This window comes from Taeniopygia guttata, chromosome 10 (assembly GCF_048771995.1).
Source record: "Taeniopygia guttata chromosome 10, bTaeGut7.mat, whole genome shotgun sequence".
Taxonomy (NCBI): Eukaryota; Metazoa; Chordata; class Aves; order Passeriformes; family Estrildidae; genus Taeniopygia; species Taeniopygia guttata.
In genome coordinates this window covers 20161185-20187500 of record NC_133035.1, presented here as the reverse complement: position 1 = coordinate 20187500, position 26316 = coordinate 20161185, and the positions used below count along the sequence as shown (strand labels likewise).

At 55.0% G+C, this 26316-nt stretch overlaps 2 protein-coding genes and 1 non-coding gene across 3 annotated transcripts in view; 2 read left to right on the top strand and 1 right to left on the bottom strand.

Moving 5' to 3' along the window:
* Nucleotides 1–2613, bottom strand: part of ADAMTS7 (ADAM metallopeptidase with thrombospondin type 1 motif 7) — a 35905-nt gene extending 33292 nt beyond the window's left edge. The window contains exons 1-3 of the mRNA XM_072933929.1: nt 2483–2613; nt 1202–1545; nt 195–366 (exon numbers count right to left, since the gene is read on the bottom strand). Coding sequence (XP_072790030.1) covers nt 195–366; nt 1202–1545; nt 2483–2561 — 595 coding nt within the window. The 5' untranslated portion in view covers nt 2562–2613. The remainder of the gene's footprint in view (nt 1–194; nt 367–1201; nt 1546–2482) is intronic.
* Nucleotides 2614–3710: 1097 nt separating this feature from the next.
* Nucleotides 3711–3783, top strand: TRNAK-CUU (transfer RNA lysine (anticodon CUU)). Its single transcript has one exon. It is a non-coding gene; the product is annotated as a tRNA-Lys (tRNA).
* Nucleotides 3784–3951: 168 nt separating this feature from the next.
* On the top strand, nt 3952–18989 carry MORF4L1 (mortality factor 4 like 1). Its single transcript, XM_030281724.4, has 13 exons — nt 3952–4099; nt 5495–5541; nt 7557–7624; nt 9705–9791; nt 9944–10024; nt 11679–11741; nt 14406–14431; nt 14946–15034; nt 15139–15240; nt 15482–15570; nt 16656–16828; nt 17102–17186; nt 18330–18989. Exons 1-13 carry the CDS (start codon nt 4060–4062, stop codon nt 18412–18414), a joined length of 1035 nt encoding a protein of 344 aa, XP_030137584.1. The 5' UTR covers nt 3952–4059; the 3' UTR covers nt 18415–18989.
* Nucleotides 18990–26316: the final 7327 nt, after the last annotated feature.

Here is a 26316-nt window from a genome sequence, read left to right as displayed (position 1 = left end):
GGGAACTCCCAGGCAGCCACTGAGCTCCACTCCCAAAGTCCAGCCTTGGCATCTCAAACCCAAAGTTTTTGTGGAAATGAAAGCAAAAGCTCTGTCTCCACATCATCCCCCTGCTGCAGCAGGGCTGGGAGCAGAAGCTGAGCCCAGAGGCCTGAGGGCAGCACCCGCTGGTGACACAGAGCAAGGGACAGTACCTGGCACGCCGCAGGACTCCCGCGGGGCCGGGGCTCTCCTGCCCTGCTCAGCCCTGCCCTTGGGCACCTGGCGCTTGTAGATCCTGTGGGGCTGCGCTGCTCCCTCCTCCCGGGGGCTGCTGGACACGGGCTCGATGAAATAGTCCTCGTTCATGAGCTGGAACACACCTTTCTGCCAGGGAGACACAAAGGGCCCCGTGAGGCCACCTGCAGCCAGCTCAGCCCGAGGAACCTGGCACTGGGAGTGATCACAGTGGAATGGTTGGGGTGGAGAGGGACCTTAAAGCCCACCCAGTGCCACCCCTGCCATGGCAGGGACACCTCCCACTGTCCTGATTCCTACCTGGCCTTGGGCACTGCCAGGGACCCAGGGGCAGCCCCAGCTGCTCTGGGAATTCCAGCCCAGCCCCTCCCCACCCTCACAGGGAAGGATTCTCCAGAATATCCCATTTACTCCTGCCCTCTGGCAGTGGGAAGCCATGGAGGATCCCATGGAGCTGTGCTCCCTCCAAAGTGCGGGACACGAGCATGAACACTGCACCACCAGGTACGTGGGGCCATTTCTGCAAACCCACAGGCGGTTCTAAGCCCTTTCCCCCAAAATGCCACTCTCCAGGTCACTGCTGCCCCAGGAAATACTGACTGAAGCTGAGGAAACAGCAAAGCAGCTTCACTGCTGCCCACGAGCTGTGCCATCACACCACCTCCAGCTCCCAGCCCCTCGCTCCCAGGTGTGCTCCTCACAATCCCACCGTGTAGCAGCAGGCAGAGAATTGCTCTTTTTAGGAATTTGGACACAAACAAGTAAACCCAGTCCCAGAGAGTTCCCACTGCAGCCCATGGGAAATTTACAGTCAGCTCGCCCATGGCTGCACCGGACCTGCGTGAGGAGATGCTGACTCTGCTGCTGGGAATTTTGGGGTCACTTTTGGCAGGACAAAGGGTTCCACCCAGCTGCTGCTGCTCCCCCTGAGGGGTAGGGCTCGGTGTGGAGGGGCTGTACTCACCAGGCCATCGCAGGTGCTGAGGGCAGCCAGGCCGCCCTGCAGCGCCCGGCCCCGCACCTCCCCGATCATATGGCACGAGTTGGGGGAGCGAGGCTGGATCTTGGCACCGGCAATGCCCCCGAAACGCCTCTCACTGACAAAGCCCGGGGCCAGCAGGTGCCTGTTGAGGCTCAGGTTGAATTTCAGGGGCTGCCCTCTGTACTGCAGCTCGTAGAAGGCGGGGAGCTTGCTCCTGGAGGCCGGAGACCTCCGCTGAAGGGCCCGGTGGGACAAGTCGTAGGACAGGAAGGATCCGCTCTCATCCACCTTGATGGGATGGACGATGTCGCTGCCGGAGCGCGGCTCTGGGGAGAGGGGGTGCAGTGGTTACCCGCAGGGGTCTTCAGCTTTCCTCTCACACCCCTTTCCCCGCTGGCGGCGGCAGGGACCGGGACACCAGCTGGATGTGCCCGCTGGGACGGCATGGAGCAGGGACAGCAGGGACATCACATCAGGGATATCAGGGACAGCAGGGACTTCTCCTGCCCCTGCTGCCCTCGGGGCCAGCGTTAAGGGCAGGGTTTGTGCCGGCTGGGCAAGGGGGAGCCAGGCAGCTCTGGAGCCCAGCCCCGGCTTGCCCCTATTAACTCCCGCTGTAAGGAAAAAAATGCACCGAACAAACAACGAAAATCTCCCGAAAAATGGAATCCCCGCTTTGAGGCGGTGTTGAGACACGCTGTCTCTAGGGGCAAAGCGCCCGCGGGCACCGAGCGCCCCGGAGCCTCCCCGGGCGGGCTCAGCGCGGGCAGCCGGGAGGGCACCGGGACAGCCGGGAGGGCACCGGGACAGCCGAGAGGGCACCGGGGCAGCCGGGAGGGCACCAGGGCAGCCGGGAGAGCACCGGGACAGCCGGGAGAGCACCGGGACAGCCGGCTCCGACTGTGCCCAGCCGGGCGGCGAGCCCGGCAGCGCCGGGGGCACCGGGCTGTCCGGTTCGGCCCCGCGAGCATCCCGCGGACACGCGGCGCTCCTCCCGTTCATCCCCGCGGACAATCCCGCGGACACCCAGCGCTCATTCCTGCGGACAATCCCGCGGACACCCAGCGCTCATTCCCGCGGACACCCGGGGCTCCACCCGCTCATCCCCACGGACAACGCCGCGGACACCCGGCACTCGTTCCCGCAGACAACCCCACGGACACCCGGCGCTCCACGGACATCCCGCCCTCATCCCCGCGGACCCCCGGCGCGCCCCTCCCGCGGTCCCCGCCGTGCTGCCCGCTCCGTGCTGTCCCCCCGGACCTGTCCCCGCGGTGTCCCCGGCCAGCGCCAGCGCGGCGGCGACGGGAAGGAGGGGCAGGAGCGCGGCCGGGGCCGCCATGGCTGCGGCGGGCTGGGGGCTCCGCGGGGCGGGCGGGGCTATGCACGGCAGGGGCGGGGCTATGCACATTAGGGAGGCGTGGTTATTCAGATTTGGTGTTATTCATATTAGCGGCGGGGTTATGTACACGAAAGGCGGGGTTATATTGATGCCTTAAGTTTAATTTTCCAGATTCTGTACTGCATTGCTGTGTAACTCTGAACTTCTTACAGAGTGTCGGCAGCTCCCCTCACAGCTCAGTCACAAGAATAATCCTTTTCCAGCCCAGAACCAAGGACACCGCTGCAGCTTCAGCCCCAAAAAGTGCAAACAACAATAAATTGAAGACAGCAACCTGACAGGATGGGACTGCACAACCTGGAGCTGGAATTGGACAATGAACCCCAATATGGAAATAGACCAAAACTTATAAAAGTGTGAAAACTCATGATCTGGAATCCAACTTGGGTGTAGCTACGGCCAGGCTCTTGTACTGCCCAAGGTGTACCCTGTGAAGGGATTTAATAAATCCCTGTTTTATTCCTTTAACTCTGCCCAGCTTTGTTCAGGCGGCCTCTCAAGGCATATTGCTGGGCGTGGTTATGCACATTAAGGGGCGTGGTTATGCACAATAAGGGGCGGGGTTTATATTACGCGTTGCCAGCGTGGCCCATGGCGCCCCCTGGCGCTCCCTTGCCGCTTTGCTTCGTCTGCCCGGCCGTGAGGACCGCGATTAAAAAAAAAAATCACTAAAATTCAGCGAATTTTCGGTCAGAAATAAAAAACCGTCCTTGGCTGATGCCGCCATGTCCCGCCTCTCCTCTGCCGGGGCTGCCTGTCGCTGCCTCTTTTTATTTTCTCTCGTGTTGAAGCGCACCGGGAGCAAACACGCGGGATTACTCCTCTCTGTTAATTACCCCCTCGGGGGCTGCTCGCGGCTCCGGCAGCGCACAGCTTTCCCGGGACGGCCGCATCTCCGGTCGCTCCGCACCTGCAGCGCTGATGGATAACGTTTGGGACAACGTTTAATTAGGCGATAATGTTAACTATGCTAATTAGGCGATAATGATAACTCCGCAATCAGCCGCGGCGCGCCCTCTGGCGGCCGGAGCGGGGAACGCGCATAGCTGCGGGTGGCGAGACCCGATGCCGCCGCTGGGTGTGCGTGGCGCCCGGCTAGCTCAGTCGGTAGAGCATGGGACTCTTAATCCCAGGGTCGTGGGTTCGAGCCCCACGTTGGGCGCATTGTATTTTTCCCGTTTTTTCTCGGTTTTCATTAATTTTTTTTTCCCCTCGGCCCGATCCGGCTGCTCACGGCGCGGGCAGCCCCGCACTGGGCAGGCGGTCCGGCGTGCAGGCCGAGCGGGGCGGAGCGGGGCGGGCGGGACTGCATGTCCCGGCATGCCCGAGCCGCGGCTGCGCTGCGCGGCGGGGCCGGGCCGGGCCGGGCGGGGCCGGGCCGGGCCGGGCGGCGGCGGGGCCCCGCGGGAGCGGCCGGAGGAGGGACCGGCCCTTATAAATGGCGCCCAAGCAGGACCCCAAGCCCAAGTTCCAGGAGGGTGAGTGCGGCAGGGCCCGGGGCTGCGGGGAGGGCGGCCCGGGGGGCTGCGGGGCCGTGCCCGGGGCGGGGGGCTCGCCCTGGCCCCGCGGCTCGGGGGGTTTGGCCCCAGCGCTCCCTGCTCAGGTGGGGATAGGTGGGAAGGTGAATTCCCGCAGCTTTGTCCCTCCCCGGCCTTCCTCTCTCCTGCCGGCAGCGCTCGGGCCCTCCCCGCCCCGTTACATCCTTCATTTTCCTGCGCGGACATTCCTGGGCCTTAAAACGGCTTCAATCCCTCTGGTGTGCCGGGGGTTTGTTTCGGTGCCTTTGGAAAATGGTTGTTATTTATTTATTTGTTATTTGTCCCCCGGAAGGGAGCCCAGTGCAGGAGGATTCATGGAGGCAGCGCTGTGCTGGAATCCACATCTGCCGCAGAGCACCGGGGTTTAGGTGGATAAGGATGAATCGGGCTGTTTAGGAGGATTTTTCGATGTATATTTTGATTTTTAGGTAATGGTTGAGGTTAATAAAGTAAGATAAATAAGAATAGCAGTGCAGTGTAAGATGGATGCCCCATCCCTGGGATGTCCCAGGCCAGGCTGGGCAGGGCTGGAGCAGCCTGGGACAGTGGAAGGTGTCCCTGCCATGGCAGGGTGGGATGGGATCGGCTTTGGTGTAAGGAACAGTGTATGGATCCAGGGATCAGCCCGTGTGTGAGGGAGCAGGAGCCTGCCGGGTTATCATGGAGACAAAGAGCCCTTTCTGCAGATCATCTGTGTGTTGTTAAAAATGAATGTTCCTCGGTCACTGTGGGCATCTCTCCTGGGAAACACTGCCCAGCTCTGAGGCTGGGGTGTGTCTGTGAGCACCGTGACAGTGAGGGTGGTAATGCCACCTCTGATTGCCAGCCCCGTCTCTAGGGACATTTTAAAATAAATAAAAGTACCGACTGTGTGATGCATCAGTGTGGGCACTTCGGGGAGAGCCCTTCGGAGCCTTTTTCTTTGTGAGACACAGAAGCATTTCACAGTTCTGCAGCTCATCTTCCCAAAAGCGGGAGGCACTGCAGCTTCCAGGAGGAGATGTGCCCTCAGATCTGCTGTGTTCAGCACCCTGCAGTTCCCTCAGTGGAGCCACACAGTGGGGCTTGGCCACGAGCAGATGAAACCGGGCTGAGGGACAATCTGGTCCTGCTCCAAAGCCCAGAGTGAGGGGGTCCTGCTGCTGCCCTGCCCCACAGGCGGGGTGGGGAGGCACATGGGGGTCTGTCTTCCTAACTCCCCTGGGCTGTTTCTCTGTGCTGTTCCTGGGGCACAGGCTGTGGGCATGGCCCCCTGAGCTGTTTCTCAGTGCTGTTCCTGGGGGCACAGGCTGTGGGAATAGCCCCCTGAGCTGTTTCTCTCTGCTTCCCTTGCAGGTGAGCGAGTGCTTTGTTTCCATGGACCTCTCCTTTATGAAGCCAAGGTGGGTGTGGGTGGCTGCAGGTGGCTCCTGCTGCTGCCCAGGAAAACAAGGACATGTTTCTGTCTGCTGTGCCTCTAGATGGGACCAAGGACTGGAACTAAAATTAACAGGAAGCTGTCTGAAATCAATTTCAGACCCTGGGGCTCTATTCCAGAACCATTTCAGGAAGCCCAGTGGCACCGTGCAGCTATTCTGGGGAGCTCCCAGAGGCTGTTAGAACATCCCAGAACACTGGAAATATCCCAGGACACTTTGTGCCTGCAGCATTTGGTGCCTGAGCTGCTCAGGGGGAGGTGGCTGAGTACAGCCCGTGGCCTTCCACAGCACCAGTGCCCAGGAGGAGCTGCACTGCGGTGACAAAGGACGTGGCAGTCCCAGTTCTGCTTCCCAGCTCTGCTCTTTCACCACAGGAGCCTGCAGTGCAGATTTGTGCCCCTGCTGCCTCAGTGTCCCAGTGCCCCCACTCCCTTTGGAAGGGAAGGAAAGGGCTCTTGGGGCTTGGAAGGTGTGCAGAAATTCCTGGGGAACCTCAGACAGGGATTTAAATCCTTTAGGGTTTGGTGTCAGTGGATGTTAACACAGGGAGGCAGGAGAAACACTCAGCTTCTCTCTTCAGGAGAAAGAGTTGTTGTAATGCTAAAATCTCTCCCAGAGCACTGAGAGGGTTTGGGCTGCTCCAAACCATTCCCACCTTAGGGCTCCTGCTCTGCTCTTTCCTGCCTCTGGAACAGGAGGATGAGGCTGTGGGAGTGTGGGACAACTCCCACCTTTTGTTGGGAATGTGTGCTCAGGGTTGTTGTGCCTGCAGAGGGGAGGGTGATGGAGGCTTGTGGGTTTGAGGCAATAACCTTGTGCCACCCAGACAGCCCCGAGCTGGGCAGCAGCTGTGCTTGCCCTGCTCTTGCCAGCGTGGAATGAGTGCTGCAGGAGCAGGCTGTGCCAGCTGGGTGCTGCAAGGGATTTCCCAGCTCACAGGTGGCTTTTGGCTGGCTCTTTGTACTCAGGGGATCCTACCGAGTTCCTGCACTGGCTGAATGATCTTGAAGTTTAATTTTAAAAAGGTTTGACTTGTTTATTTTAAAGGGTTTAATTTTAAAAGCTGCTTTGTCAGTAGTAATGAATAACAACCTTGGCTTTCTCCCTGCTCCTTTGATCTGTTTGTCTCCTGTGGTTGGTTCTCAGTCCAGCAGTTGTTTTGCTCCTGACCACATCCTTGGTGTCCCACATCAAGGTGGTCAGAGCAGCTCTTTGTGAGGGCTCGTGGCAAACAGGAGCTGTTTGTGCATCTCTGCCATGCAGAGTTAAAGCTTTGAGAGTCACTTCAGGCCCTTCTAACCCCCAGCAGGGAAAATATTTTGCTACAGAACTGTATTTGAGTCATCTTTTGCTTGGTGCTGAGCCCCTTTGTTCTCCCAAACAAGCAGAGGCAGGCACAGGCTGTGTGTGGCTGGGTTTAGCTGCAGGCTGTCAGAACAAGCACTGCTGCAGCAGCAGGAGAATCTTAGTCCTGGCTGCAGGCTCACGTGAGCCTGGGTTTAAGTTCCATATGTGGCATTTTGCAGGTGTTTCCTGAAACAGGAGGTTCCTCTCTGGCACTGTTTTGTAGCTGAAGTGGGTACAGCACAGTGTGGTCTTGAGAGAATGTTGTATTAGCCAGAGGTTCTGCCCTCTCCAACACTTGGAGGTGGCTCTGTGTGCCAGGAAAATACCAGTCATGCTTTTGGGAGCAGTTTTTACTTCAATGGAAAAAAGAACCCTTTTAAAGAGACTCAGATCTGGAGCCCTGCAGGTTTTTCAGCAGCCTCATTCTGTCACCGCTCAGGGGGGCAGTGGCAGCTGAATCTCAGCACCTCCAGAACAGAACTTGAACTTCCTGGAGGAAGTGTTGAGTTGGTGGATTTGATTTGTACAGCCGAGAAGTTCAGGGGCAGGGAAAACTCTGCAAGCTACAGCAGCACAATTCCCAGCTCTCCCTGTTTTCCCTGGGACTGACTGACCTTTCTTCTCTGTTCCAGTGTGTAAAGGTTGCCATAAAGGACAAGCAAGTGAAATACTTTATCCATTACAGTGGCTGGAATAAAAAGTAAGTAGTGCATGGGATACAAGCAGGATTTCTCTGGATTTCTCTTTCCTTTCCAGGGAGATGCTTTGTCTGAGTGTGGGCTGGGGGCAGCAGCACTGCCATGTCCCTGCTGGGATCCTCTGGGATTGACCAGGATGATTTAATACCTGAGCTGCTGATTCAGTGCCTGATTTATGTAACACAGAGAACATTGCCAAACTGGCCCCTTCCTGCAGAGCTGGCAGAGGCTGCTGGGAATGCTCTGGGACATTCTGGTTGTTCAGGGTGGGAAACACTGGAGTTCCTCCCTGGCAGAAACCCCTGCTATGAAAACTTCCTTGTTATGCCTTGGGAGGAAGGGGCAGAGCCACTCAGCTCCCCTGGCCTTGCCTCTTAGCCCAGGTGCTCGGGGGATTTTGGAGCACAGCTTGCCGAGGGCTGGCTCAGCAGCAGGTGCAGCCTGTGTTTCAGCTCCAGCCTCTGGGATTAAATAAATTTACAGATGCTTTTCCCTCCTGCAAAACTGGCAGGGATCCAGGTGGGAGATGGCTGAGGGTTACAGGCACCTCTGGGATAAATATGGAGCCCATTAAAGGTGAAAGTTTCCATGAGGTTGTTACATTGATGTACTTTTCTCCCTTTTTTTTGAGTTGTTTTCTACCCCTCAGATTGAATTTAGGAAATGGAGTTTTTTTCCTAGGTGATTAAAAACCTCAGCTCTTCAAACCCAGACTTCTCAGAGGGCAGTTTCCTGTTTGGTTTGGTTTCATTTCCATGCTGAGGACTCTTAGTCACAGCAGTCTTGATCTCTGTGATGTGACTAAAAGCTGAACCTCGTGTTTTAGATGTGACTTTTAATTGCATCCGCCCTCCCTGCTGCCAGAGGGCCGGGGATGGCTCAGTGTAAACACAACACTTACAGGGGCACCGTCCCTTTGTGTGGTGGCTCCTCTTCATGAGGCAGCATCAGTGTGGCCCTTCCCTCCCTTGTTTGTGCCATGGAGGGGGCAGAGGTGGTGTCCTGGTCCTGCTTTTCTTGCTCGTGCTGTTTGAGTTTTCATTTTTGCCTTCAAGCTCCAATTAAGGACATTAAAAGTGGCGTTGCTGTGAGGGCCAGGGCAGCACAGCCCTCACCTGCAGCTGTCAGGGCCTGATTTGGAATTATTTTGCCCTTATCACAGTCAGGACACCAGCAAGCTTTGTCACCGTGGGGCACAGAGGTGCCACCTGGGCACACAGCACTGCTGGGAGGTCTCTTGCAGCTGGGCAGGCAGGAGTGGGAGAAGTGGCTTAGAGAGCTGAGCAGAGCCTGCCCAGACCCCAGAGCCTCTGGGCACAGCTGGAGGTGTCCCTGCAGTCTGCAGGTGCTGCCCCTGCCTTCTCTGCACCTCTGCAGTCCTGCTGCTCCTGCAGCAATACTGGTCTGGCCACGTGCTGCTCCAAGACTGGCACGGAGCTCTTCATAAACAGCTTTAACTGACGTGCTTTAGAATGGCCACTTTTAATGTGCTTTACTTTGAGATAAGTTGTCAGATCGCTCAGCTGAGGCACTCTGTGTTGAAGTGGAATTCCTGCTGTAATGGCAATTTCCCCAACACCTGCTCTCTTAAATCGTTCACTTCAGATTCTGCACATATTCTTGCCATCTTGGTTTCCTTCACAGACAGAAATCAGAGCTCTTCTCCTTACAGTAAGACCCTATTGCTGAATTTGTTAACCTATAAAATGTCAGAATAGATAAAGGAAGCTTTCTCAGTAATACACTATGGCTACAGATATCCCATAATTTTGTAAGCATAGAGTATTTTTTTCTTTCCTGTGATGCTTCTTTTGAGTTAAAGACTGTTCTCTCCCTCCTAAATTGCCCTTCAAGTTTGGGAAGCTGGAAATGCCAGGGGGTTACCCTTCCCTGGCTGAATCATTCCAGCTCCAGGCAGTGGGGAACGTTTGGTAGCTTTGGCCTTGAGTTGTGCCAGTCCATGACTTGACACAAAGCAGAGTTTAGTCCCGAGTTCTGTGAAGCTTTTAATTGACTGTTGTGTGCAAGGCAATCGTGGGATGGTTTTGAGTGCTGATTTATTTGTCTCTGGGTTTTTTGCAGCTGGGATGAATGGGTTCCAGAAAGCAGAGTGCTCAAATACGTGGATACCAACCTGCAGAAACAAAAGGAACTCCAGAAGGCCAACCAGTGAGTAGTGGGGGGGAAGGGATTGTCAGGGAATGTTTGTTTAACAGAGCTTCAATCCACAGTTATCAGGGGAAGGTACTGAGCTTCAAACCAAAGTCAAAGAAGCTTCTTTTCCCACCAAAATCTTAATTCTGAATATGCTCTGTTTAAAGGGAACAATATGCAGAGGGGAAGATGAGAGGAGCTGCTCCAGGCAAGAAGACTTCTGGTCTGCAGCAGAAGAATGTTGAAGTGTAAGATTCTTTTTTGTTTAAAAAATAAAAAACCCAAACAAGACAGCCCACCCCCAAACCCTGCCCAAACCCCCTCCCAAACTTTGGCTTGTCAGTTTAATTTTAATGGCTCTGCAGCTCAGCTCCATTTCTTGTGGCACAGCCTGTGCAAAAGCAGTTTAATGGCACCAAAAAGGCCTTTGTTAAAGTATTTCATTTAAAATGCCTTTTAGGTGGTGCACAGTTAATGCTGAATGGAGGTGCTGAGCAGACACACACTGCAATTTTTTGCAGTCTGTTGTCGGTGACCTGCCACTCAAAAAGTGGCGATTCCTCATAAGTCTTGTATATCTCAGTAAAATCAGTTTCTCTGTAGAATTTCCCAGCTCTTCCAGCACTTTGGAATAAATCCTCACAATGCCTTGCCTTCTGCCATGGTGCAGCTGTCAAAACTGCATTTAAAGAGCCTTTCTTTGGCTGGATTTGACAAAACTAAACCCATAAATACACAATTAAAAATGGATTTGCATCCTAAGAGACCAGAAGCAAGCTCAGGCATCTACTAGAAAAACTTAATTTGAGCTGTGACTGTCAGATTTCCTTCACTCCATCCTTTTGGTGCTTAGGGAGATTTTTTATGGTAGATTTTCAGACTCATTTATCATCTTCTGTTTGGGCAGGGTTTCACTTAGTGATGAACGTGGCCCTTACTTAATGGGCTGTTTTGAATCTCTAATTTCATCTGTGATTCTGGCTGTCACCAGGAGGCTGCTGCAGTGCCAGCAGTTCTTCAGGAGAGGATTTGGCAGCAGCCTCAGGCTGCAGGGCTCGCTCAGGGGCAGGTTTGCTGTGGAATGTGGCTTTGAGGAGTGCAGCCCAGGTGGGGACAGGGAATTGGGGTTTGCTCTGGATCCTGGGGCAGTTTCACTTTGGGAGTGGCCAGAGCCTGGCCAGGGCTGCAGCTGGCTCCTGGTGTGGGGAAAGGGGACCAGGGGATCCCCCTGGATCTGCTGGTCCCCCTTGATTCCCCTGGATCTGCTGGCTGGGTGCTCCCTGTGCTCAGGTGCTGCAGGCAGAGCCTCTGCCAGCTCAGGAACAGCCTCCATGGGAACAGTCACTCACCATGTCCTCATGTGGGCTCAGACAAAGCCCAGCCCAACTCTGTGTGGGCAGCTGATAAGGAGTGTCGTTAAAATCTAATTAGAACAGGTCTGAATGATCACCAGCACTGATTTGGCTGATTGAAGGGCTGTCCCAGCTGAGTGTCTCTGGTGTCAGTGGTGGGAGGGAGCTGATGGTGGCTGTGAGTTTGACTCAGCTGTGAGTGTGTGTTGTTTGCACTACAGAGTAATGCTTCCCGAAATACACTTCCAAAACCCAGCCTTGTGCATCCGAGCTCACTGCAGACACAAAGTGCTGGTGGTGAAGAGAGGATAAACTGTGCACGCAGCTGTTCTAACAGGGTAACTCTGTGGGCCTCAGAATGCACTTTTGTGGCACTCCTGGGCCATCTGAGGGAAAGGTGGTTGATTCTAAAACTTATTCTTCAGCTAAGCAAGCGTTAGTGTGAGCACAGCCTGTCCCCAGGGATGCCCATGGAGGTGACCCAGCAGGGCAGCTGCTGCCTGCTGGGCGGTGTGAGGGCTGCCAGCAGCTGCCTGTGCCCTGTCCCCAGGTTCTTCCGCCGCGATGGAGCCCACACCGTTTGCTGCCTGGAGACCCCGGCCATCTCCACACGGTGAGTGGGGCCTGGGGACACGGGGGTGCCACCCCGGGGCCACCTGGTTCTGTCCTGGGTTCTGGCAGGCCCTGAGCCCTCAGCCTTCCTGGTTTCTGGGTGCCCTCAGCTCCCCTGGGTTCTGGCAGGCCATGAGAGCCCTCAGCTTTCTGTGTTCTGGGCAGGCCCTGAGACCTCAGCCTTCCTGGGTTCTGGGCAAGCCATGAGAGCCCTCAGCCTTCCTGGGTTCTGTCCTGGGTTCTGTCCTGGGTTCTGGCAGGCCATGAGCCCTCAACCTTCCTCGGTTCTGGGCAGGCCATGAGAGCCCTCAGCTGTCCTGGGTTCTGCCCTGGGTTCTGGGCAGGCCATGAGAGCCCTCAGCCATCTGGGTTCTCCTCTGGGTTCTGGGCAGGCCCTAAGCCCTCAGCCTTCCTGGGTTCTGCCCTGGGTTCTGGGCAGGCCCTGAGCCCTCAACCTTCCTGGGTTCTGGGCAGGCCCTAAGCCCTCAGCTCCCCTGGGTTCTGCCGCCATGAGAGCCCTCAGCTGTCCTGGGTTCTGGCAGGCCTTGAGAGCCCTCAGCCTTCTGTGTTCTGGGAGCCCTCAGCTCCCCTGGGTTCTGCCCTTGGGGTCCACCTTTCCTCTCTCCTGGGTTCTGGCAAACCCTGAGAACCCTCAGCTCTCCTGGGTTCTGGCAGGCCCTGGCAGCCCTCAGCTGTCCTGGGGCCCACTTTTCCTCTCTTAATGAGTTCTCTGCTGGGTTCTGGACAGGCCCTGGGTTCTGGGCAGGCCCTGGGAGCCCTCAGCTCTCCTGAGGCCCACCTTTCCTCTTCCCTGCATTCTCCTCTGGGTTCTGGGGGCCCTCAGTTCTCCTGGGGTCTGCCTTTCCTCTCTCCTGCGTTCTGCAAACCCTGGGAGCCCTCAGCTCTCCTGAGGCCCACCCTCCCTCTCTAATGAGTTCTCTGCTGGGTTCTGGGCAGGCCCTGGGAGCCCTCAGCCCTCCTGAGGCACACCCTCCTTCTCTCCTGGGTTCATCCCTGGTTTCTGGGAAGGCCCTGGGAACCCTCAGCTCTCCTGACTTCTCCCCTGGGTTCTGGGCAGGCCCTGGGGGCCCTTGGCTGTTCTGGGGTGCTTTGCTCCCTTGTTTGGGGTTGTTGAAAGCCCCTTTGCAGCTCCTCTGCCCTGCACCTTTGTGGTGGGGCTGGCTGCAGTGGCAGGACTCTCCCTGCAGTGTGCAGCTGACTCCAAACTTTCAGCCCTGGATCCTTCTGGAGGTGCTTCCTGCAGCCTGGAGCTCCCGGAGAGCAGCACTGAGGAGTTTTGTTCCCCTGGGAGCAGTGCTGGAGTCGGGAGGGAGAGCTCAGAACCTGCTCCTTGTGCTGTGCTTTTGTTTGAATCTGTTCAGGGTAACTGCTCTGCAAACTGCAGCAGCTGGTTCCAAAAGCTGTGAAGCAATCTGTGATCAAATAGAAATATGTATGAAATGCAGGTTTGGTTTAAAATAATTACTCATCCTCTGATAACTGGAAGCTGTAGCAGAAAAAATGTGTAGTTAAAGCAGGCTTTATGCTGCCTATGCAACACCTTCTAACTCTGTTAAATGTAGCTCTGCTGAATTCCAGCTTCCAAGAGTTTATTCCACATTTCATGGGCCTAAAAATCAGGGAGCAGTCAGAGCTAATGAGTGCTTAAAAAATAGAAAAGGTAACCAAGTGTTCTGGAGGGAAGATATGGCACTGAGTAACAAATTAGGGAATAACATCTGGTTGTAAATAATCTAAATGCAGTTTTAAAAACTCTGCTTCTGTTCTAATTGTTACCCTGATTTTTATCTTGTGAATTAATCCTGGGAAGGGCTCCCTCTTCCTCCCTGTTGGCTTTGGGTTTGGAAGAAAAGCCTTTCTCTTCTGTTAGTGACTTACCCTGGGAATTGCTCCCTCTGAGGGATGAGCTTTATCCTGCCCACAGTTCCAGCCTCACTTCAGCTGCTCTGCCTTTAAACAAACCCTTTCCTCTCCTATCTGCAGCCCTTCCTCAGAACTCTGCCTGTTTCCTGGCCCTGATAATCCCAGTCCAGACCCTGAGAACAAGAGTCACTTGAGGGGGTGCTGAATTTCTGAGGCGTCAGTGTTGGCCTGGTAGAGTTTTATCCACCCAGTGCCCAGTTTTTGAGCAGTGGATCCAGGCTGCTGTTGGCAGGGAGCAAACTGAGAAGGAGTCATGGTTCTCCAGCTGAAACTTCCTGAAAATGGGTAGTAAATAGTCAAAGTGCTGCATCTTCCCTCTGCTGCTGCACTGGTAAAGCTGGAGGATTTTTTTCAGTCTTCTACTGGAAGTTAATTCAGTTGAGTTGAGATTTTTCTGGGAATTCCCAGCACTTCTATTTCCTTGTGCCATATTCTGTCTGAAATAAAACAGCCACAAACCTCATGTAGCTCTCCAAGAGCACTTGGGAATGACAAAACTTCCCAAAAATGGTGAATTCTGACCTGTTCCATGAAGAATCTCGTGGTGCCATAGCTCTGAAGCAAAGTTGTAGTTTGTATTTCCTCTGTGTGTCCTTAGCTAAACACTGCCCAGGCCTCTGAGGATCTGCTCCCTGTGCTTGAACCATTTTCTGGCTTTGTGCTGTAGCTTCCTTTAGTATCACTCTCTTGACATGTGCACTAATTTGTGTTCTTCTTGCAGGAAAACAAAAAAGAACAAGCAGAAAAGTAAGTGTGTTTTATTTTGCATCTGAGTGGGTCTCTCTAGTGAAGGTTGTGTAGCTGAAATAAGACCTTCAACCTGCCCCTGTGAAGGGGAAGGTTCACACTTTTCTGCCTGGTACAAAATCTACTTGTTCCAGTCTGTCAGGATTTTGAGCTCTTGCAATTGAAAAGTGAAGCTGATCTGTTGAAATAACCTAAATTTGACTTAGGAAATTTTCTTACCGAGATGGAGACGTGACAGAGCTGCAGAGCTGAGCTCTGCAGAAATTCTCCCCCAAAAATATGACAGACTGGTGTGGTTCTAGTGGAGAAACCTCCCTCAGAAAAGTGCCAGTGCAGCACTTTAAACTGGCTCAAAGAGGGGGACTCCCAGAACAGAAGTAATATTTAAAACAACAACAACAAAAAAAACCCAACAGGTGCAAAGGTGACCTGAGAAAATCTGAGCCTTACTTTGAAATCCTTCCCCTAAATGCTCCCTGCTGTTCTTTCCTGCTGCTGTGTGTGCTGTGCACAGCTCCAGGCATTGGGGAGGGGAGCAGCACCAGTGAGACTCCCCAGCCTCCCAGGAAGAAGAGGGCTCGGGTGGATCCAACAGTTGAAAGTGTGAGTATTTTCCATTCCCTCCCAGGGATTTTGGGTGGAAAACAGAGGGTGCTGTGCTCCCAATTAGTACCTGAGAGTAATTAGTCTGGCTTGGCTATTCTCAGGAGGAGACGTTTATGAACAGAGTTGAAGTGAAGGTGAAGATCCCTGAGGAGCTGAAGCCATGGCTGGTGGATGACTGGGACTTGATCACCAGGCAGAAACAGGTGAAAATCCTGCCCAGCTCTGGGGGACACCTTCCACTATCCCAGGCTGCCCAGCTTGTTGGGTTTTTTTAATGCCCAAAAAGCTAAACTTTTGGGGTAGTCTTTTCCTAACCTCTATCATCTTAACCTGCTGATTTCATCCTAGTCCTGGTGAGAAAGGAAAGGGTTTCAGTTCAGCTGCCACGTATGAATGTCTGCAAGAATGAGACAAACTTGTATTTGTTCTGTTTTGCATTTGTAGCTCTTCTATCTCCCTGCCAAGAAGAACGTGGACTCCATTTTAGAGGATTATGCAAACTACAAAAAATCCCGAGGAAATACTGATAACAAGTGAGTAGTGCTCACTGCCAGCCTTAAACACCTTCTTGGCCGTTGTTGGACTTGGATTCCATGGAAAGTGGAATAAGGCTGTGAAACCTGACCCAGCCCCATGTCCAGTGCCCTGTTCCAAGCCCAAGGTGATAGTGGTGTTCAGAAATCCCGAGGGAGGGATTCCAAATGCACGTCTGCTTTGTGGATATGATTTCTGCTTCCCCACTTGGCCTGAGCCTTTTCCTGCAGGAAGCTGATAGAAACTTCCCAGAGAAGCTGTGTGAGGTGAGCTCAGTGCCCCTGGGTCCCTCAGAGCCAGGGGCCAGGGAGGTGCAGGAGGACTTGTAAATCCTCAGATGGGTAAAGCCAATTACTGTTTGTAATTACCCCAGCAATCAGCCCTGAGCAAAACAAGGTGTGTTTACTCTGCAGGAGACTTTCCTGTTTGAAAGGGAGAACAGAAAGGGGAAGTCATTTTCTTCCATTCAAGAGGAAGCAGATTATTGACTTGTCAGGGTGTTTTAACCTGCTCTGATGTAATTGTCCTGATGCCTGTTCTAAATTTGTAGGCAGGGCGGGGTGAGGGTTGTGCTCCTCTGTCACTGCCAGGTCCTGCACAGGCAGGGTGAGGTTGGAGGCCTGCAGGAATCTGGCAGGAGAGGCCTGGGAGGAAGGGAGCAGGTGCCTGAAATACTATAGGGGTCTGTCCCCCTGCTCAGTGTAATTAATTCAGTGTTGTCCTTTGAACATGGTGTGAGCTGGGATGAGCTTTGGGTGACAGAGAAAGCTGCTGAGTGTCCCCCGTGCTGCCTGTGCCTTCAGAAGGGCCGGTCCAAGTCCATCTCTTGGAGAGGATGACTGAAAACTGCTGCTCTTGGTTTGCCTAAACCCTGACTCCGTTCAGAACAGCCCATTTTCCAGAGAGGTCTGGAACTGCATCTCTCCCTGTGGCTGTTGATTTTAAGGTCTGCAGATAAATTTCCTTGCAAGATGTGAATGCCTGCGAAGGACCCTCCCAATCTGGCTGATCTCCCTGAGCCAAGCCTTGCCCTGGAGCAGTCCCCGGTGCTTGGGGCAGGCCTTGCAGAGCTCTCTGTCCCCAGGGAATACGCTGTCAACGAGGTGGTGGCTGGGATCAAGGAGTACTTCAATGTGATGCTGGGCACCCAGCTGCTGTACAAGTTCGAGAGGCCGCAGTACGCCGAGATCCTGGCGGATCACCCCGACGCTCCCATGTCCCAGGTCTACGGGGCCCCGCACCTCCTGAGGCTCTTCGGTGAGTGCCACTGGGCAGGGGGTGAGGAGCCCTGGGAAGGAGTCAAGTGCTTGCTTCCCCCTCTCCAGCCTGTGGCTTCATTCCCTGTCCGTGTACCCAAAAGGCTCAGGGCCATTGCAGGGGTTGGGATGGAAATGAATTTTTAAAGTGTGGTTGTTTTGGGTGAAATTGTATATTTTGGAGTAGATTGCTGCTTTCTGGTGCTGCTGTAAGGTTGTGAACTTACACAATGATTTGAAGCAGTGTTTGTGACAATGTCCTTCCTTTGGGCAGTGCGGATCGGAGCCATGCTGGCCTACACGCCCCTGGATGAGAAGAGTCTGGCTTTGCTCTTGAACTACTTGCATGACTTCTTAAAGTGAGTACTTGTGAGGTCTTCCAGCAAGAAAGGGAGAGGTCAGGGAGCTCAGGCTGCTGTGAGGCTGCCCCTTTGCAGTGAATTGTTGTGTAACTGGGGCCTGTGTGTGGGATCTTCCCCACGGCTGCAGTGAAGCCTCCCAGACTCCACTTCTCTGGTTCTGTTAATCTGCACTCCTACCCTGTCCCATCTGCTCCTTGTTGCAAAATAAATGCTTCAACGTTTATTTATTACTGCTAAAAAAAGCAGATGATAATTCCAGCGAGCTATTAAATTACACAACAGTTACTCAACAACAATTGAGCAAATGTTTAAAAAGTGATGAACTTTAGGAATGTTATTTTTGGGACAGACTGTCACTAGGGCTTTAGTGTGCTATGGTACCCTGTAGCTGTGGGATGTTCAGGAGGAAAACATCCTGATAATAATAAAACACTTCAATGTGAAACAAGGTGAGCTTTAAGGTTTCTTCCAACCCAAATAATTCAGTGATCCTATGATTAAGAGCTATTGGAAGCTGAAAGAAAACGCTCAGTAAATCCAGGACACTCTGCAGTAGCAGGGCTTGACAGGAGTCAGCCTGGTAGCCAGGAAAACCTGCCCTGGGATAGCCCTGGTCCTTTGGGGCAGTCTGAGGTGAATGCTGAAGAGCTCTGGCTGTGAGGTAGAACTGTGAACCCAGTGAGCAGAAATCCTGAACCCATTCCATGAGAATTAATGGCACACAGCCTTTACCTTTGGCCATTCCTTGTTTTGCCATCCTTCACTCAGCCCTCGAGGGTCCCTGTTTGTGCAGACAGAACTTCCTGGTGTCCTGGTCTGTCCCTGCTCCCTTGGGTACAGCACTACCAGATCGATTCTTGGCACAGCAGCTGCCTGAACCTCCAATACCAACAGCTTCATCCTCTTAATTCTGAGCTGCTGGAGCTCACCTGGAGCCAGAGGTGCTTGGCAGCTCTTTGGAATGGATTTCTTGGCTGAGCTGGCAGATGTGTAAGCGCTTGGCAGAGCTGATGGGAGCAGCTACTGTGGGACCGACTGGTGCTTCTCAGACCCTGCTGTGCGTCTGGGCAAACACCTCCTGGTTCCCTGAGCAGCAGGATTCGGGCAAGAAGCAATGTAATGTTGTTGTTGTTTTTGCAGATATTTAGCAAAGAACTCCTCTGCATTGTTCAGTGCCAGTGACTACGAGGTGGCCCCTCCGGAGTACCACCGGAAAGCGGTGTAATCCCCTGGAGCAGGGCTTGGCTCCTGCACCACTGTCCACTTCTGCATCCTGTCCTTCACCTCCCCGTCACACAGCTCCTGTAAACGTAGAGTGATTCAAGTTGTGTGTGTGAAGTGCAACCGCCACGTAAGTCCGGAAGATTCCTCGTTCTGCAGTGGAATTTCTTGTCCCAGAGTGGAAGTTCGGAGCTCCCGGGAGCTCCATGGTGCTTCTGGCTCGGTGTGTGCATCGCTGGGATGTAGAGGAATGTGTTCTGGTGTGTCATTGTCTGAACTCAGTGCTCGTAGGGCTGCACAGCCTCACTCACCCGCTTTATTCCATAGTAATGACAGACCACGAGGGCTGTGTCACCTGTCCTGGTGCTATTGACTCTCTCACTCACCCCAGTGACTTTTTGGTGTTGGAAGTTCAATGTTTGGTTCATAAATGTCTGCTTTTCATGGGGTAGTTGAAGGACTGTGACTTTTTTTAATATTCTAATGATAGGAAAACGCATTCTCATCTCGTAGTGTTTGGAAATGTTGGTCTCTTGCAGAGCTGTTTTACAGATCTGCAAATAAACTTTTTTAATTTCAGATGTGGTTTCTGATGTTTGTGTTTGCATCAGTCGCTGCCATGTGAGTGTCCTGGCCAGGCTGAGTGAGGGAATGAGGGGTTTGGATCTCTTCAAGGCATTGCATGACTTGGCTCTGAGTAGCTGCTCTTTGCAGGCAAAATACCAGGTTTTAATCACAGATGTTACTGCAGGAAGCCACAGTGGCCAGGATCTGGGACCCATCCTGTCCCAGGGCTGCTCTGGGGTGGGACTGGGACTTTCCTGAGGGGCAGGAGGGTCCCACAGGTGTCCCCAGCTGGGTGTGCCCTCCCAGCACCTGCTGGGGGTGAGGCTGGGCTGGGTTGCCCGGGGCTGAAGGAAGGTGTGAGCACATTTTCCAGACAGAAATCCAGCAGGGTCATGTCCCACCCTGCCCTCCTGTGCTGAGCCAGCCCCCAGAGCTGCTGGGGCTGGGATGGTCTGCTTGGATAGGGAGCTGTGTGAAAAAGCAGCAGGATCTGCTGTGACATGGAAAAAGAAGATATTGAGCAGTGGGGTGAGGGGAAATTGCCATGGAAAGTGAGGCAGGGCTGGGAGCAGCTGTGGCACCTCCAAGGCGGGTTCCCACTCGGAATTCTGTCCAGGGCAGGCAGGGAGCAGGGAAGGGGCACTGTGGCTTCCCTGCCCAGCGCCAGGCTGGGCTGGAGCTGTGTGGCAGGGTGGGTGCTCCTCTGGCTCCTGGTGATGTTCCAGTCACTGCCTGCTCACCTCAGCGTTGTTAATTAGCCACTTCTCATTATTTATCCTGGCCATTACCCGGAGCCAGGATCATGTTCCAGTCTGAACAATGGATTTATCCTTTGCCAACCACTCCAAGAGTGAAAATGGCCTTTTGCTGTCAGTGCTGGTGCTCACAGAGCTGGGTTTGTACCAAGGCCTGTTGGGATCTTCTGGTCATTCTGTTTTATGTGGGAAGGTCCCTGGGCTGCTGCTGGGCAGCCGAGATTCCCAGGGAGGGGACACCTGGTGCTTTGTTGCCCCTCCAAGCTGGGAGCTCTGCTCCTTCCAGCTCATCCTGGAAAAGGTGCTTTTACACATGGGAAATGATTGTTTGAGGGAGTTGTGGGGAGCAGTGAGTGATGAACTGTCCCTGTCAGGGTGACCCTGGTGGGAGGGCAGTGTTGTGCTGTTACTGATGTTCCAGCTGTGCCACTCCCAGTGTTCCAGCTGTGCCACTCCCACTGTTCCAGCTGTGCCACTCCCACTGTTCCAGCTGTGCCACTCCCACTGTTCCAGCTGTGCCACTCCCACTGTTCCAGCTGTGCCACTCCCACTGTTCCAGCTGTGCCACTCCCACTGTTCCAGCTGTGCCACTCCCACTGTTCCAGCTGTGCCACTCCCAGTGTTCCAGCTGTGCCACTCCCACTGTTCCAGCTGTGCCACTCCCAGTGTTCCAGCTGTGCCACTCCCACTGTTCCAGCTGTGCCATTCCCACTGTTCCAGCCTCACACCCTGCCCCGAGTGCTGTGCTGCCTTTTCCCTCCCTGTGCCCGGTGTGAGGGTGGTTTCCTGTGCCGCGGGTGTGGAGGGCTGGTCCCTCCTCGCCGTTTTCCTGCTGCCCTTTCGAGCCTGGGCTGTGCCAGATGCGATCCCAGCGCTGCAGCCTCGGCACGGAGAGGAGAGGGGAGGGAGCAGAGTGATCCCTGTGGTGCTGCCCCAGCTCGGCCATGGCATCCTCGCAGGTGAGTGCCCCATAACCACGGTGTCCCTGTGTCCTGCGTGTGCTGGCAGCTGTGCCCTGCCCGGGGTCTGTGCTGGGGGCACACATCACACGGTGGGGCTGGCTCAGGGTGAGGGGGTTTGGCCCTGACACAGCCGAGGGAAGGAGCTGTTGGGGGTTCTGGAGCTCTCTGCGAGGGACAAGGAGCTTATTGCAGGGCATAAGGAGCTAACGGGTCCCAAAGCCCGTTAAGGCTCCTGGGGCTCCCTGTTACCTGCAATAGGCTCGTGCTCACCGGGCTTTCCAGGCGCTCTAATGCCACACTGGGATTATGCCAAGGCTTTGCCCTACTCCCTCCTGTTAATTATTAACTGGAATTAATGACACAAAGGGTGGAGAGATGCAGGGAGCACTGCAGAGGGTGTTCCTCTGCCCCATCACCCCAAGGACCCGCCGGTGCCCCCAGAGCAAGGGCAGCACCAGAGCCCCCAGCCCCAGCGTGGGTTCTGCTGCCTGTGTGGCCTTGCTGGGTGTCAGGGAGCTGTAATCGGCTTCTCTGGAGAAAAGCAGCTTTCTGCAGCTGCCCTGGGCCATGAGCAGGGGCTGCCAGGAGCCGTGTGTGTCCCCTTGAGGACCCTGCTGCTGGCTGGCACTATTAGGTTTCCATTCCAGCAGCTGCTGGAGGTTCTGGAAGGCCCTGGCTGGGCAGCACCCCCTGGCAGTATGAGTGGGTGGAGGGTGGCAGTGCCACAGGATCCAGTCTCTGTCCTTGGCAGGAGCAGCCAGGGCAGCAGGGCCAGGGAGCAGCTCTGGCTCAGCCGCTGCTCTCACCTGTAATTGGCACTGAGAGGTTGCTAAATGCAGCAGTGGAGGCTGCTGGCTAATTAGTTTATTCTCTAAAACAGCCTTTCAGGAGCAGCTCGGTGATCTGGGGAAGGCCAGGGCTGGACAGGGTGTCATTACCTCGTTAGGCCAGCTCATGGAGCTGGGAAACACAAACCTGTGCACGCTCCACTGTGGCACAGCCCTGTGGCTCCGTGAGTCCGTGCTGCGGTACAGGCACCCCTGAACCTGGGAAACCTTCCCGGGAAGCAGCACCAGCAGCTGCCCCGGCTGCGGGCACACCGAGGACAGAGGGACATGGCTTTTCCCGAGGTGTGAGCTGGCTCGGGACACGCTCCCTGCGGAGCTTTTGTTTCTGAACTGGGTGGGGAGCGCAAACCCGGCGTCCCTTCCCGTATGAAACAACAGAGATTCGTTATCCAGGGCCCGGAATGGCAGCGATACAGCCCCACCCGCTCCATCCCTTCTGCTCTCTGTGGAGCTCTCCTAGGAAACGGGATCGGCATCGTCCCCGCGAGTTATCAGGGCTGGGGCTCCGAGCTGGCACCAGAACAGCTGTGCCCTCCCCGGCCCGAGAGGATGCCCCGATCCCTGTGCCCTCCCCGGTCCCTGTGCCCCCCCGGCCCGAGAGGATGCCCCGGTCCCTGTGCCCTCCCCGGCCCGAGAGGATGCCCCGGTCCCTGTGCCCTCCCCGGCCCGAGAGGATGCCCCGGTCCCTGTGCCCTCCACAGCCCGAGTAAATGCCCCGGTCCCTGTCCCATCCCCGGCCCGAGAGGATGCTCTGTGCTTTAGGGACGGGTCGGTCCTTCCCTTCCCAGGACCTGCGGGTTCCGGACAGCAGCAGAGCCGGTTCCAGTGCCCGCTGCCATGCGAGGGCCAGCGGGACAGAACAGGACAGGAGAGCTGCACGGCAGCGATCGGGCTGTGCCGATGTTCCCTGCTCCTCCCCGGGCTGCTCAGTGCAGGAGTGACGCCGGGAGCAGGAATGCAGGGCTGGCCGAGCTCCTGTCTCTGGCAGCCCCAACACCCCGTCCTGCTGCCAGCGCAGCCCAGCCCAGGGCAGGGATCGCCACCACACCCAGCCCTGTGCGGGGAGCCCTGAGCCCGACACCCCCCACGCCTGAACCCGGCCGCAGGTGGAGGTGATGCTCCGAGGAGGAGGAGGAGGGATAATTACTGGCCCCGGCCATCCTTGCGTGCTTCGTGGTCCAGCGGCTCGGTAATTAGCACCAGGGAGCGGCCGGGGAGGAGCTCCTCGTGCTCCTTTGTCTCTCGGAGTTTCCCAGCAGAGCTGTTCTCTGTTTGCTCTGAAGTGTCGCTGCCCCAGCTGAACCTGCCTCACCTGCCCGCAGGTCTGGGCAAAGAGAACGCTGCTCCCTCCACCAAGTCGACATCACAACAGGCTCTGATTATATCTTGCAAACAGATGCAGTCACACATATCCATGATATTTTTTTTCACCCATGGAGAATTAATGATAGAGAAAAATTAATTTTTATTACAAACTGGTGTGTCACTAAAAGGGAATTATTTTTTTTTTAATGAAGGGAAAAACAGTTATGCCAGAGTAATCCCAAACTGGTGCCTCAGCCATTCCTCTGAGCAGAGGGGATCAGTACTGCAGGAGCAGGGAAAAGCGAGGCAGGAGGTGAGGGTTGGTGCTGGAAGGAGAAGGTGCAGCAGGACAGAGCTGTCAGTGGCTGGCTTGTCACCTGTCCCCTCTGCTCCACGCTCAGCAGTGACAGCGGTGACAGATTTCGGTGGGTGACCTGCAGAGTGTGGCACATGTGTGCCACCCCAGCAGCTCCTGGCGTGTGGCAGCGGGAACTGTCCCCAGCCTGTAACCAAAGCTGGGGGCGCCCCGGGCGCTGTCTGGTGTGTTCCCACAGCCTGAGTGGGCAGCACTGGGGTCAGAGCCCTGCATCCACTGCCACATTTCTACTTTTAACATCCTAAGGATCCCGTCTGTAACCTGCCCTAATTTTAGGCATCGGGCTGTGGCGCTGAATCCCGCAGGGAAGAATGAGTGCAGGTGTAAAATTAGCCGGATTATTCTGGGCTGGTGGTTACCAGTGCTCCACCGTGGAAACGTCCAGCTCAGCTGCTGCCTCCCCAGCAGCCCTGTTCCCACCTCGGGATCGGCCTGCAGCCACAATCCTGTTATCCACCTGGAGGCTGAGGGGGACAGGACACCATTCCTGCACTTAGGAATTGATCCGAAATTCTTAGGATCATGTTAGGGGCAACCAAGCCTTTCAGTCCCAGTGGTTTGGCTGGGAAGAGTTTGGGCAGCAGAGACTGAACAAGGATAAATAGTGCATTTCTAGCTCTGCCACAGCTGGAGAGGAGATTATGTGAAATAACTAACATGGAAATGTTAATCAGCATTAGCTGTAGCCCAAATTCCATTAGAGGAATGCTAAACAAAGAGAAGGAAAAGATTGGGATTAGGGTGGCTTGACAACAGGCTGTCCTCCCCAAAGTTTGGGTCTCGTGCTCCAGGATTTGAGCTGTTATTTAAAATACAAGTCATCTTCTTTCCCCCCTCGGTGCAAACAGCAGAATGTCCAAGCACAGAGCAGCTGGAGCTGGCACATGGAGCGTGCAGCAGCCTGCTCAGTGCTCAGCCCTCTGCTGAGGACACAGCAAAGCAGCAGCTCCTCAGTGTCACCACAAATGTCCCTGCCAGGGACTGGGCTCATGGAGAGGCGGTGACCGAGGGGGCTGCAGGGGACACGGCCAGCCTGGGCAGCTGAGGGCACTCTGAAAGGACTTTTGGGGTTTTGGTTTGTCATACCTGGACATGATCTCCTGAGATTTTGGGGTTTTAACACTTCATGTTACCTTGTGTGTGACTGTTCACTCCCTGGTTTCAGTACTTTTCCCTTCTTGCTTTGTCCTGGCCCTTTTTCACCAAGTTTGCAGAGTTAATATTTCTGAAGTAACTCAGGTTCCTCCTGTTCTTCCCCTAAGGAGCCAGGCTGGGAGAGCTGTGGGGTTCAGCCTGGAGAAAAGAAGGCTCCAGGAAGATCTTAGAGCCCCTTCCAGTGCCTAAAGGGGCTCCAAGAGACCTGGAAAGGGACCTTGAACAAGGGCCTGGAGGTACAGGACAAGGGGGAATGACTTCACACGGCTTTAAGTTCCCTTCCAACCCACACCAGTCTGGGATTCTGTGATCCTGTGTTCTCATTGGAGCTGGAAACGCAGGAGGACGTGGAGCTGTGGAGTCTGACAGAGGGGAAAGCCCTGGGGCAGAGTTCACCCCAGTGCAGCAGAACTGGAGAGGGTTTGGGTTTAGCTGTGCCTGTTGCCCCACTTGCACACTCCCGCAGGGGATGGAGGGGCAGTGAGGCTGTGCAGTCCCACACGCTGTGATCTCTGTGCACAGCTGATTGTTCAAGAGGCTCTTGTGACAGAGGCCGCTCTGGAATGCATCCCAGGCTGGATGTGAGGTGCAATTTGAGTGTGGAAGCTGCCCTGTAGCAGGACAGAAGTTATTTCCTCCATGGAGCTTGCAGATTGCTCGCTGCACTTGAGAGACTGAGCAGACAAGTGTGTTCAAACAATAGCATCCAAGAGCGATGGGCACTGGCACTGCTTAGCAGGGCTGAGTCTCAGCAGCTAAAAAAAGCCCTGAGCTGAGGGGCAGGAGCTGCCCCCGCAGCCAGGGAGGCATTCCCGGGTGGGATCCCATGGCAGGCCCATCCTGGAGGGGTCAGGACAGTGTCTGTGTCTGCTCTGGGCACTCCCACACCAAAAGGCCCTGGCACAGCACTCGGGACAGGTTCCCAGGCTGTTTGGGTGCTCTGCCCATGGGTATTTTTTCCCTTCTCTTGAAATGACAAGACTTTGAGAAAAGCCATCCTTGAATAGCTCGGCAGGGAGGCGGCTCAGCTTTCCCAGCTGCCGAGCCCACCCAGCAGGTATTTATTTCGGTATTTCGGTATTTGGGGCAGCCTTTGTCCAGCAAGCTGTGGGGTGCTGCTGGAATTAGGACACAGCGAGCCTGCCCCTTCTTCCAGGATGCTCCAAGGGCTGAGGCCTCTGCTCCATGCCAGATCAGCTCCCGGATTTGCACACAGATTGCTGCCTAGCAGGAGCCGAAGCTCCTTTCTGGAATGAATCCTATTCACAGGAAATTCAGCCCCCGTTTGCACCGGCCAGCATCCAAGAGAGAGCAGTACCAGGATTTATTTTGGGTACCACGAACTCGGGCTGCAGTAGCTGCTGTGAGTGGCAGTCGTGTGCCAGCCTCAGGTCACCCAGCTCCCCTGTGCCACCCTGGGCGTTGTTGGTGCCCCAGCCTCTCTCTGTTCTGTGAGCCCAGGCTGGTTCAGCTGCTCCCTCCAGCAGGCAGGAGTTCAAACCCCAGTTTCCCACTGCTCAGAGCAGATGGAGAGCAGGGAAGGCACGGCCAAGATAATGGAGCTAATTTGTGAGGCTCAGGGAGCTTGTGGGGTTTCTCTGGCTTCAGGAGACGCTGCTGGTTGGGATTACTGGGGGAGACGCTGGGGTTGCTATTACTGCACTGCAAATCCTGCGTGCCTGGATGGTTGCTAACCTGGGACACTGCTTGCTTTGCTCCTCATCACCCTAAAAATGAATCCAGGATCTCTCCGGTGCTGACAGGAGTTCCCAAGAAGAGACAGAGGGTGAGGGAGCTGCTGAAGGTCACCAGGCTCCAGTTTCACTGTTGATCCATTTGAGCTTAAACAAGGCTCCGAGCTGCTGATGGTCCAAGCCCAGACATCACACACACACAAGGATAAGAAGCTTAGGAAGAGCTTTGCCTTTGCTACTGACC